At 43.4% G+C, this 12,111-nt stretch overlaps 1 protein-coding gene across 2 annotated transcripts; it reads left to right on the forward strand.

The window, feature by feature from the left end:
- The first annotated feature begins 8,394 nt into the window (after window positions 1-8,394).
- LOC110535231 (casein kinase II subunit beta) lies at window positions 8,395-12,111 on the forward strand. Of its 2 annotated transcripts, none has more exons than XM_036937288.1 (7): window positions 8,395-8,523; window positions 9,045-9,119; window positions 9,593-9,695; window positions 10,022-10,137; window positions 10,742-10,817; window positions 11,091-11,280; window positions 11,519-12,111. In XM_036937288.1, the coding sequence occupies exons 2-7, from the start codon at window positions 9,048-9,050 to the stop codon at window positions 11,607-11,609; spliced, it is 648 nt and encodes a 215-aa protein (XP_036793183.1). In that variant the 5' UTR covers window positions 8,395-8,523; window positions 9,045-9,047; the 3' UTR covers window positions 11,610-12,111. The 2 variants fall into 2 exon arrangements, with proteins under 2 accessions (XP_036793183.1, XP_036793185.1); XM_036937290.1 differs by having other exon boundaries at window positions 8,449-8,523; window positions 9,048-9,119.

Genomic DNA, 12,111 nt, shown 5'->3' on the forward strand with positions numbered 1-12,111 from the left:
TTTAGTGAGTTCAAGACAACTGGGAACTCTGGAAAAATGAGCTACGCCTGGGAAGATAAGTTTGGAACTTTCATTCAACTCAGAATTGTAAATTGGGAACTCGGGCCTCTTTCTAGAGCTACAACCTGAAGATCACTGACGTCATCATGACAACCTTTTTTTTGTTGATCTCCCAGCTGTCTTGAAAGCAGCATAAATCCAGAGAATTCCAGACTTTGATGACAAAGTTTGATGACAAAATTTGCCCATGAAGGCCCGCCGCACCACCTTCCTGTTCAAGTGAGCACAGCACAGCAAGGTGCTTATATGCCCCCTTCATTGTCTGCTTACATGCCTCCTATATTCTACGGTTCTGAGTTGGTGTACAGGGAGGATACCATAAGAACAAACCATGTTCTGAATTCTGTCACTGTACATTTCAAAAGTGCTGAACAAATAGTTATATTGACTACGTCCGTCCTAGCTCGCTCATTGTCTTAATCGAAATTACGGATTGACTCTTAAACACTTGTCGTCAGCTTATGCCATAGTTTGTACTTCTCAAATGTCAGTAGAAACCACATTTGTCAAGTCAGCCACATCAGCTTTGTTTTTTTTAAAGGCAGTAAACGAGGCTGAATGAACCGTTTCGCTGCCAAACAAGGCTCCGCTGATAGCCAGGTGTAGCTGTGGTAAGGTGTTGGGACTGCTGTTGGGGCTCTGGTGTTTGGACAGCTTTATGTAGGCCCTAACAGTTTGTGGGCACTTTTAAAGTGCAATTAGCGTATTGTTTCTTGTTGTGTTGTATAGTTGTGTTGTATGGGGTGTGTGGTTAGAGCGTTGGACTAGTAACCGAAAGGTTGCAAGATCGAGGTAAAAATCTGTTCTGCCCCTGAACAAGGCAGTTATAGCCCACTGTTCCTAGGCTGTCATTGAAAATAAGAATTTGTTCTTGACTGACATGTCTATTTAAATAAAGGTTAAAAAAACTATTATGGTTTTGCTGGCGTCCATTGAAGTAAATTGGGTGTTGAGATTGCCCCACCAATATTTACATACTAACATCACTACTAGTCACAGGGCTTTTTTGACGTTGCAGCTGTCAGGCAACTGCGACTGACTGATCTACAAATCACCTTGCAATATTATTAATGACTTCTTATTATTTGTAGATCAATCAGTCACAATTGACCAATGACACATCACGGTTTTGATGCTCTTGAACAGGGCCACAAATGTGATGTTTTGAGACTCCATTTGGTTCAAAACAAAATAAGTAAAATAATCAGGACTCGACTTTGACAGGAGACTAATGACCGGAAAGACTTGATTTGAAGTCATCTGTTTTTGACAAGTATTTTATCAGCACATCTGCATGGACAGAGATCTGTATTTAATGACGAGATGCTCATGTCTCCTCCCTTCATTGCCACTTCGTTTGTCCCTTGGTACGTTCCATCGTGAGGGAGCGCGAGTAGAGTTGCAGGCAGTGAATGGACCCTGAGAGCTTGTTTGAAATGGAAAAGTGTCGCGGTAGCTTTTGATAAAGAAGAACATCAAGACGAAGCAGTTGCATTATAAGTGGGATGCACTGTTGAGCGCTACATCCCGAGGTGTTCATGCTGACTGTACGGAGATTGTGACAGACGGTTAAATGGCGTCCCTTGAGAAAGCAAGAACAACATGTACAGTGCCTTGCGAAAGTATTCGGCCCCCTTGAACTTTGCAACCTTTTGCCACATTTCAGGCTTCAAACATAAAGATATAAAACTGTATTTTTTTGTGAAGAATCAACAACAAGTAGGACACAATCATGAAGTGGAACGACATTTATTGGATATTTCAAACTTTTTTAACAAATCAAAAACTGAAAAATTGGGCGTGCAAAATTATTCAGCCCCTTTACTTTCAGTGCAGCAAACTCTCTCCAGAAGTTCAGTGAGGATCTCTGAATGATCCAATGTTGACCTAAATGACTAATGATGATAAATACAATCCACCTGTGTGTAATCAAGTCTCTGTATAAATGCACCTGCACTGTGATAGTCTCAGAGGTCCGTTAAAAGCGCAGAGAGCATCATGAAGAACAAGGAACACACCAGGCAGGTCCGAGATACTGCTGTGAAGAAGTTTAAAGCCAAATTTGGATACAAAAAGATTTCCCAAGCTTTAAACATCCCAAGGAGCACTGTGCAAGCGATAATATTGAAATGGAAGGAGTATCAGACCACTGCAAATCTACCAAGACCTGGCCGTCCCTCTAAACTTTCAGCTCATACAAGGAGAAGACTGATCAGAGATGCAGCCAAGAGGCCCATGATCACTCTTGATGAACTGCAGAGATCTACAGCTGAGGTGGGAGACTCTGTCCATAGGACAACAATCAGTCGTATATTGCACAATCTGGCCTTTATGGAAGAGTGGCAAGAAGAAAGCCATTTCTTAAAGATATCCATAAAAAGTGTCGTTTAGAGTTTGCCACAAGCCACCTGGGAGACACACCAAACATGTGGAAGAAGGTGCTCTGGTCAGATGAAACCAAAATTGAACTTTTTGGCAACAATGCAAAACGTTATGTTTGGCGTAAAAGCAACACAGCTGAACACACCATCCCCACTGTCAAACATGGTGGTGGCAGCATCATGGTTTGGGCCTGCTTTTCTTCAGCAGGGACAGGGAAGATGGTTAAAATTGATGGGAAGATGGATGGAGCCAAATACAGGACCATTCTGGAAGAGAACCTGATGGAGTCTGCAAAAGACCTGAGACTGGGACGGAGATTTGTCTTCCAACAAGACAATGATCCGAAACATAAAGCAAAATCTACAATGGAATGGTTCAAAAATAAACATATCCAAGTGTTAGAATGGCCAAGTCAAAGTCCAGACCTGAATCCAATCGAGAATCTGTGGAAAGAACTGAAAACTGCTGTTCACAAATGCTCTCCATCCAACCTCACTGAGCTTGAGCTGTTTTGCAAGGAGGAATGGGAAAAAATGTCAGTCTCTCGATGTGCAAAACTGATAGAGACATACCCCAAGCGACTTACAGCTGTAATCGCAGCAAAAGGTGGCGCTACAAAGTATTTAACTTAAGGGGGCTGAATAATTTTGCACGCCCAATTTTTCAGTTTTTGATTTGTTAAAAAAGTTTGAAATATCCAATAAATGTCGTTCCACTTCATGATTGTGTCCCACTTGTTGTTGATTCTTCACAAAAAAGGCACTGTATGTCAGGAGAAGTGCAGTATTATCATAAGGATAATACTGGATGTATACTTGGAATACGGAGGAGGAACAGAGGGAAAAAGAGAGGCAGAGGAGGTCTAAGAGAGAGAGGGAGGAAGATGGAGAACTTGAGTCGGTTACAAATTGTGAGAATTGTTTTTAGATGGTTTGTTAAAGAAGAATGGTAGAAAGTGTAAGCAGAGTGAGCTGAAGACAGGAGGAGAAATGGAAGTGAATGAGGTCAAAGTATCAGAGGTGGTAGGTGTGGTGAAGTACTCGAAGCCCGAGGCTGGCACTGAGGGTCAAGATAAAGATGGTTTTTCGAAAAAGTGGACCGGTGCCTTTGGCTTATCCATTAGTGGTTTCAGGATAGGTGAAAACAGAGTTGGGTACTGTGGAATCGATGACGGTAACCAGAAGTACAGTAGTCTTGTGATAATTATTTGTGTTTCTGCTGGTCAGAGGGAGAAGGCACTCTGCGTTAAACAAATGGGGGCAAGAAATGTGAATCGTGTCGCTCTCAAGAATAGGGCGCCATTGAAAGGAGTGATTACTGGGGTAGCAGTATTTTTAAAAGTTAACCAACTGAAGGGGAAGATTCCCGGTGTTTGTGATGCACGTCGTTTGGTGCGATGCAGACAGCGTGAAAAGAGTGGTGAAACAGAAGAATCATTGTCTGCTCTTTTGAGTTTTGATATTGAGTATTTGCCCGACAAAGTGATGTTAGGATGTATAAGTTATCCTGTACAAGCTTTTATACCAAATACATTGCGTCGTTACAGGTGTCAAGCTTATGGGCATGTGGCAGCAGTGTGTATGAGGGAGGTTCCTAGGTGTGAGAAGTGTGCAGATGGGCATGTGGCAGCAGTGTGTATGAGGGAGGTTCCTAGGTGAGAAGTGTGCAGAATGGGCATGTGGCAGCAGTGTGTATGAGGGAGGTTCCTAGGTGTGAGAAGTGTGCAGATGGGCATGTGGCAGCAGTGTGTATGAGGGAGGTTCCTAGGTGAGAAGTGTGCAGAATGGGCATGTGGCAGCAGTGTGTATGAGGGAGGTTCCTAGGTGTGAGAAGTGTGCAGAATGGCACGAGACAAAGGAATGTGTAGCATTGGTGAAAGTAGTGGTGTGTGTTAATTGTAGGGGTGCTCATGTGGCTGGGGATCAGAAATGTCCCGTGCGAGAGAGGTAGGTTGAGTTTTCCAGGGTTAGAATAGTGCAGAACTCTTCATATGCTGAGGCAGTGAAGAAAGTAGAGGAAGATGGATCAAGGGGAGGGATCCTGAGAGGAGTGTTGTGAGTAGTATATCTGTACCAGTACAGATGGAGGGATCCTGAGAGGAGTGTTGTGAGTAGTAGATATGTACCAGTACAGATGCAGGGATCCTGAGAGGAGTGGTGTGAGTAGTAGATCTGTACCAGTACAGATGGAGGGATCCTGAGAAGAGTGGTGTGAGTAGTAGATATGTACCAGTACAGATGCAGGGATCCTGAGAGGAGTGGTGTGAGTAGTAGATCTGTACCAGTACAGATGGAGGGATCCTGAGAAGAGTGGTGTGAGTAGTAGATATGTACCAGTACAGATGCAGGGATCCTGAGAGGAGTGGTGTGAGTAGTAGATCTGTACCAGTACAGATGGAGGGATCCTGAGAGGAGTGGTGTGAGTAGTAGATATGTACCAGTACAGATGGAGGGATCCTGAGAAGAGTGGTGTGAGTAGTAGATATGTACCAGTACAGATGGAGGGATCCTGAGAGGAGTGGTGTGAGTTGTATATCTGTACCAGTACAGATGCAGGGATCCTGAGAGGAGTGGTGTGAGTAGTAGATCTGTACCAGTACAGATGGAGGGATCCTGAGAGGAGTGTTGTGAGTAGTAGATCTGTACCAGTACAGATGGAGGGATCCTGAGAGGAGTGGTGTGAGTAGTATCTCTGTACCAGTACAGATGGAGGGATCCTGAGAGGAGTGGTGTGAGTAGTAGATATGTACCAGTACAGATGGAGGGATCCTGAGAGGAGTGGTGTGAGTTGTATATCTGTACCAGTACAGATGCAGGGATCCTGAGAGGAGTGGTGTGAGTAGTAGATCTGTACCAGTACAGATGGAGGGATCCTGAGAGGAGTGGTGTGAGTTGTATATCTGTACCAGTACAGATGGAGGGATCCTGAGAGGAGTGGTGTGAGTAGTAGATCTGTACCAGTACAGATGGAGGGATCCTGAGAGGAGTGGTGTGAGTAGTAGATCTGTACCAGTACAGATGGAGGGATTCTGAGAGGAGTGGTGTGAGTAGTAGATCTGTACCAGTACAGATGGAGGGATCCTGAGAGGAGTGGTGTGAGTAGTAGATCTGTACCAGTACAGATGGAGGGATTCTGAGAGGAGTGGTGTGAGTAGTAGATCTAACCAGTACAGATGGAGGGATCCTGAGAGGAGTGGTGTGAGTAGTATATCTGTACCAGTACAGATGGAGGGATCCTGAGAGGAGTGGTGTGAGTTGTATATCTGTACCAGTACAGATGGAGGGATCCTGAGAGGAGTGGTGTGAGTAGTAGATATGTACCAGTACAGATGGAGGGATCCTGAGAGGAGTGGTGTGAGTAGTATATCTGTACCAGTACAGATGGAGGGATCCTGAGAGGAGTGGTGCGAGTAGTAGATCTGTACCAGTACAGATGGAGGGATCCTGAGAGGAGTGTTGTGAGTAGTAGATATGTACCAGTACAGATGGAGGGATTCTGAGAGGAGTGGTGTGAGTAGTAGATATGTACCAGTACAGATGGAGGGATCCTGAGAGGAGTGGTGCGAGTAGTAGATCTGTACCAGTACAGATGGAGGGATCCTGAGAGGAGTGGTGTGAGTAGTAGATCTGTACCAGTACAAAGGAATGGGCAGACATGGCTCTCAAGAGAAGACAGGCTATGTGCACACTGCCCACAAAATGAGGTGGAATCTGAGCTGCACTTCCTAACCTTCTGCCCAATGTATGACCATATTAGAGACACATATTTCCCTCAGATTACACAGATCCACAAAGAATTCGAAAACAAACCCAATTTTGATAAACTCCCATATACATAATATGACATTTGTAATGTCTTCATTCTTTTGAAACTTCTGTATGTTTAATGTTTACTGTTGATTTTTATTGTTTATTTCACTTTTGTTTATTATCTACCTCAGTTGCTTTGGCAATGTTAAGACATGTTTCCCATGCCAATAAAGCCCCTTGAATTGAATTGAATTGAGTTGGCTCGGCCCTCCCTCCCTTTGGTTCATTGGTTGACACTACGTGTCTGATTGACAGGAACAACAGGTGAGGCTGTTAGTCTTAGCACAGTCAGAACGAAAGTATGCGCTTGAGCATTTAGGCCTATATAATACAAATAAAAATAAATGGTTATTTGAATTAGTTAATTCTATTAATTTAAATCTTTGGATTATTAATATCTTATTTTTAAAATATTTTTATAAATAGATTGGGCTCTTCTGATATGCTCTTAGAGCCGACTCGTTCGCGAACGACCCATCACTAATACTTTGCGGTTTGACTGGAACAACAAACTGTTCATCAACACAGGTAACTGAGCTAAACGACTACCACCCCGTAGCACTCACTTCCGTCATCATGAAGTGCTTTGAGAGACTAGTCAAGGACCATATCACCTCCACCCTACCTGACACCCTAGACCCACTCCAATTTGCTTACCACCCAAATAGGTCCACAGACGATGCAATCTCAACCACACTGCACACTGCCCTAACCCATCTGGACAAGAGGAATACCTATGTGAGAATGCTGTTCATCGACTACAGCTCGGCATTTAACACCATAGTGCCCTCCAAGCTCGTCATCAAGCTCGAGACCCAGAGGGTAGGCAACAACATCTCCACCCCGCTGATCCTCAACACTGGGGCCCCACAAGGGTGCGTTCTGAGCCCTCTCCTGTACTCCCTGTTCACCCACGACTGTGTGGCCACGCACGCCTCCAACTCAATCATCAAGTTTGCGGACGACACAACAGTGGTAGGCTTGATTACCAACAACGACGAGACGGCCTACAGGGAGGAGGTGAGGGCCCTCGGAGTGTGGTGTCAGGAAAATAACCTCACACTCAACGTCAACAAAACTAAGGAGATTATTGTGGACTTCAGGAAACAGCAGAGGGAACACCCCCCCTATCCACATCGATGGAACAGTAGTGGAGAGGGTAGTAAGTTTTAAGTTCCTCGGCGTACACATCACAGACAAACTGAATTGGTCCACCCACACAGACAGCATTGTGAAGAAGGCGCAGCAGCGCCTCTTCAACCTCAGGAGGCTGAAGAAATTTGGCTCGTCACCAAAAGCACTCACAAACTTCTACAGATGCACAATCGAGAGCATCCTGTCGGGCTGTATCACCGCCTGGTACGGCAACTGCTCCGCCCACAACCGTAAGGCTCTCCAGAGGGTAGTGAAGTCTGCACAACGCATCACCGGGGGCAAACTACCTGCCCTCCAGGACACCTACACCATCCGATGTCACAGGAAGGCCATAAAGATCATCAAGGACAACAACCACCCGAGCCACTGCCTGTTCACCCCGCTATCATTCAGAAGGCGAGGTCAGTACAGGTGCATCAAAGCTGGGACCGAGAGACTGAAAAACAGCTTCTATCTCAAGGCCATCAGACTGTTAAACAGCCACCACTAACATTGAGTTGCCAACACACTGACTCAACTCCAGCCACTTTAATAATGGGAATTGATGGGAAATTATGTAAAATATATCACTAGCCACTTTAAACAATGCTACCTAATATAATGTTTACATACCCTACATTATTAATCTCATATGTATACGTATATACTGTACTCTATATCATCTACTGCATCTTTATGTAATACATGTATCACTAGCCACTTTAACTATGCCACTTTGTTTACATACTCCTCTCATATGTATATACTGTACTCAATACCATCTACTGTATCTTGCCTATGCCGCTCTGTACCATCACTCATTCATATATCTTTATGTACATATTCTTTATCCCCTTACACTTGTGTCTATAAGGTAGTAGTTTTGGAATTGTTAGCTAGATTACTTGTTGGTTATTACTGCATTGTCGGAACTAGAAGCACAAGCATTTCGCTACACTCGCATTAACACCTGCTAACCATGTGTATGTGACAAATACAATTAGATTTGATTTGATTTGAGGTCCGAGAAGCCGAAGATTCCACCGGAAGTAGTATTCTTGTTTACAGCAGTTAGCTAAAGTGTTAGCTAGTTAGCAAAGTAGCAACCGGTAGATATATCTAGCTAACATAAAAGAGGGTGAGTAAACGTGTGCTGACACAACACATTTGGTTTTACACAGTACTAAATTCATTGTTTACTTTCAAATCACTATGTTTTTTCATGCGTGTGGAAAATGTCCGTTACCTAGCTAACGTTATTAAACCAATGTAACTAGCGAGTAAACACGGGGTTAGCTAGTGTTATCTATGTAGCTAACGTTAGCTAGCTAGAGTTCTTTATGCAGAATTTGACTAATAACAATAGGTTTTTGTTCTAGCCCAGTACTAACACATCTGGGCTTGGTGATTTAGCTAGCTAACATCTGGGGCAGAAATAAAGCCTGCTGTGTACACATACTTCAGGTCCCTGGATCAGAATGGAATACACCACTAGCTAATATCAAATTTTATTGGTCACATACACATGGTTAGCAGATGTTATTGCGAGTGTAGCGAAATGCTTAGCCCAGCTAGCTTTATATTCTAGTGCTACAATGGAAATTCTGAAATACATGTAATTTTTGCATGCCGTTGCACCATCACCCCCCACTTGTTCAGAAGATGAGCAGCTCGGAGGAGGTGTCATGGATCTCCTGGTTCTGTGGCCTGAGGGGGAATGAGTTTTTCTGTGAGGTGAGTAGATAGCTAGTTATGTCAGAACATCAAATAATGAGAAGGACAGACAGGGGAAATACTATTGCTCCGACTTAGCCAACTGTTTGTGAAGCTAGTTGATCCTTTGAAATACAGAATGAACTGTTACAACTACCAGCCAAATATACCCAAAACACCGATGGAGAATTACATGTGAAAGAGGACCAAAATACAGTGTTTAAAGTCGTGGGGTGGTTTTGTATTGATGCCATAGTGTGTAACCGTGACATACGCTTGTTATGGCGTGGTGGTAGCTTCAGATATTCCAACACCGTGTAGGCTACGTTGCTTAATTCTACCTTTAACTCTTCTGCTTGTCTTAATTGCCAATACTGAAGTAATCCCTTTAACCTGTTATGCAATTGACCAACCGTGGCCAATTCATAAAAAGTGGTAGACATTGTTTGGCAGCTGAAAGCTACTAACCATGTTGATCCATTCCACTTTATCAGGTTGATGAGGACTACATTCAGGACAAGTTTAACCTGACAGGGCTCAATGAGCAGGTGCCTCACTACCGCCAGGCCCTTGACATGATCCTGGACCTGGAGCCAGGTGAGCTCATCACTACACCGTCTGGCATGACTTCACACTGACACTTCCTATAGGCTAATTTATCAGTTCTGTTTGTATTTACAAGTGCCTTTCAAAAGACACAAGGACACAGTACTGTGACTACATACTTTGATTCAGTGCATCTATAGGTTGAAGTCTACCTTGTGTTGATCTGAAAGCCTCACATATGTGTGTATAAAGACAGGAAAGACATGCAGACGCTATAATGCTGCCTCCCAGTGCTTTATTCATGCACCATGTCAATATAGGCTTCTGTGTACCTTGTGTGTTGATCTGAAAGCCTCACGGTCATGTCTGTCTGTCAGATGAGGAGTTGGAGGACAACCCCAACCAGAGTGACCTGATAGAGCAGGCAGCAGAGATGCTGTACGGGCTGATCCACGCACGCTACATCCTCACCAACAGAGGCATCGCTCAGATGGTAATAAACCCTAGATCTGGATATATTGTTCTGGAGTCTGGATAATCTCTATATCAGTGGTCTCCAACAGGTAGACTGTGAACTACCAGTAGCTCGCAGCCCACCTAGGAGTAGCTCGCCAATTAATTCTGAAATTACATTACACTCAAATTAAAATGTGTTTGTTTTTTTCCTAGACCTCAAAAATGGTCTTCTCGTGTGATTTAAAGCTTTGACATGGACTCAGAACATCCATTTTCAGTCTTTCTCTATGAAGAATTGTAATATTGAACAAATGTTAAATTAAAATAAAAAAAATCCCAAACCAGGAGAAATAAAACAGTGAAAAGAGAATTCAGGAAAATGTGAAATATAATTTTATGGGGCCCACTTAGTTGTCTATTAACTTATTTTACCAGGTATATTGACAAAACAACTATTTGAAAGCTATAAAATAAAAATGTAGTTCGTGACATGCTTCATTTTTTTTGTTTTAAGTAGCTCGTGCTAGAAAAGGTTGGAGACCCCTGTTCTAAATTCTACCTGTCCGTTTATGTAGTTAGTTTGGCCTTCTTGGACTAGCTGTGTGACCATGTTACACACTGAAATAGTTTTTGGTTTGCAGCTGGATAAGTACCAACAAGGGGACTTTGGCTATTGCCCAAGAGTGTACTGTGAGAATCAACCCATGCTTCCTATTGGTGAGTTTGACTTTAATGTATTCATACTCCTGTTCACTTACAGAACATACCTCTTCTCTTTTCATGGAATTGAACCATTTCTCTCCAGTCACATTTTGAACTATATCACAGATTGTCAGCAGTATTTCACACAGGTCTGAGGGAATCGTCAAAAAGATTACTCTTGCTTGCACAGTAAATATATTTGATCAATATTGAATTGCCAGCTGACACCAGAATAGACATCTGTGCCCTCAGCGGTGTTACATAATGTTGATCTCTCCTCTCCCATAGGTCTGTCAGACATCCCAGGTGAGGCGATGGTGAAGCTGTATTGTCCAAAATGCATGGATGTGTACACCCCCAAGTCCTCCCGGCACCACCACACGGACGGGGCCTACTTCGGGACAGGCTTCCCCCACATGCTATTTATGGTGCACCCAGAGTACCGGCCAAAACGACCTGCCAACCAGTTTGTGCCAAGGTTTATTTCTATAATTATCTTTGCAAATTCATCAAGATGATCTGTTTGCCCCATTTGATTTGTTCGTGTTATTACATAATTCATGTTCAGCTGGGAACTGTAACAAAAACCATTTGCTTGATTTGAAGATTACATTTTTTCCCCTCGGTAAGGAGATTGAGACATGTTAGCATAATGGCAGCCTTCTACAATCCACACTGTTATTGAGTTGTAATATTTAGTTGTTGTTTTTTCTCAGGCTATATGGCTTCAAGATCCACCCCATGGCTTATCAACTCCAACTCCAGGCTGCCTCCAGCTTCAAGAGTCCTGTGAAGGCTATTCGCTAGAACTTAAACACTGGGAAATATACATTTGGACTTGGTTGGAATGAAAGCAGTGGATTATGTAGCTCAATAAAGGCTTGTTAAAAACACATTATGACAGATACAATACATACATGTAGATCAGGGATGGGAAACTCCAGTCATCGTAGGTCGCAGTATTACCCCATTCATAGCAAACACAGCTGATTCAACACGTATTCTAAACTGATGATCATGATTAGTTAATTATTCGAGTCAGGTGTGTTAGCTGCAGCAAAAATATGACACCAATCAGGCCCCAGAAGGACTGGAGTTGACCATCCCTGATGTAGTTAGATGTCGACGTCCGGACCAGGCCATCATCTGTTACACAGGATGCTCTTTGGTGATTGGCTCCCTCTGTGCTTTAGCCTATCATAACCCTACTGACTACAATCGTGCAACCTTTTTTCAGTTTGGCTCGCTAAGGCAGGGTTTTCCAAACTCAGTCCTGAGGCCCCCCCCCAGGTGCACGTTTAGTTTTTTG

This window comes from Oncorhynchus mykiss, chromosome 2 (assembly GCF_013265735.2).
Source record: "Oncorhynchus mykiss isolate Arlee chromosome 2, USDA_OmykA_1.1, whole genome shotgun sequence".
Lineage (NCBI taxonomy): Eukaryota > Metazoa > Chordata > Actinopteri > Salmoniformes > Salmonidae > Oncorhynchus > Oncorhynchus mykiss.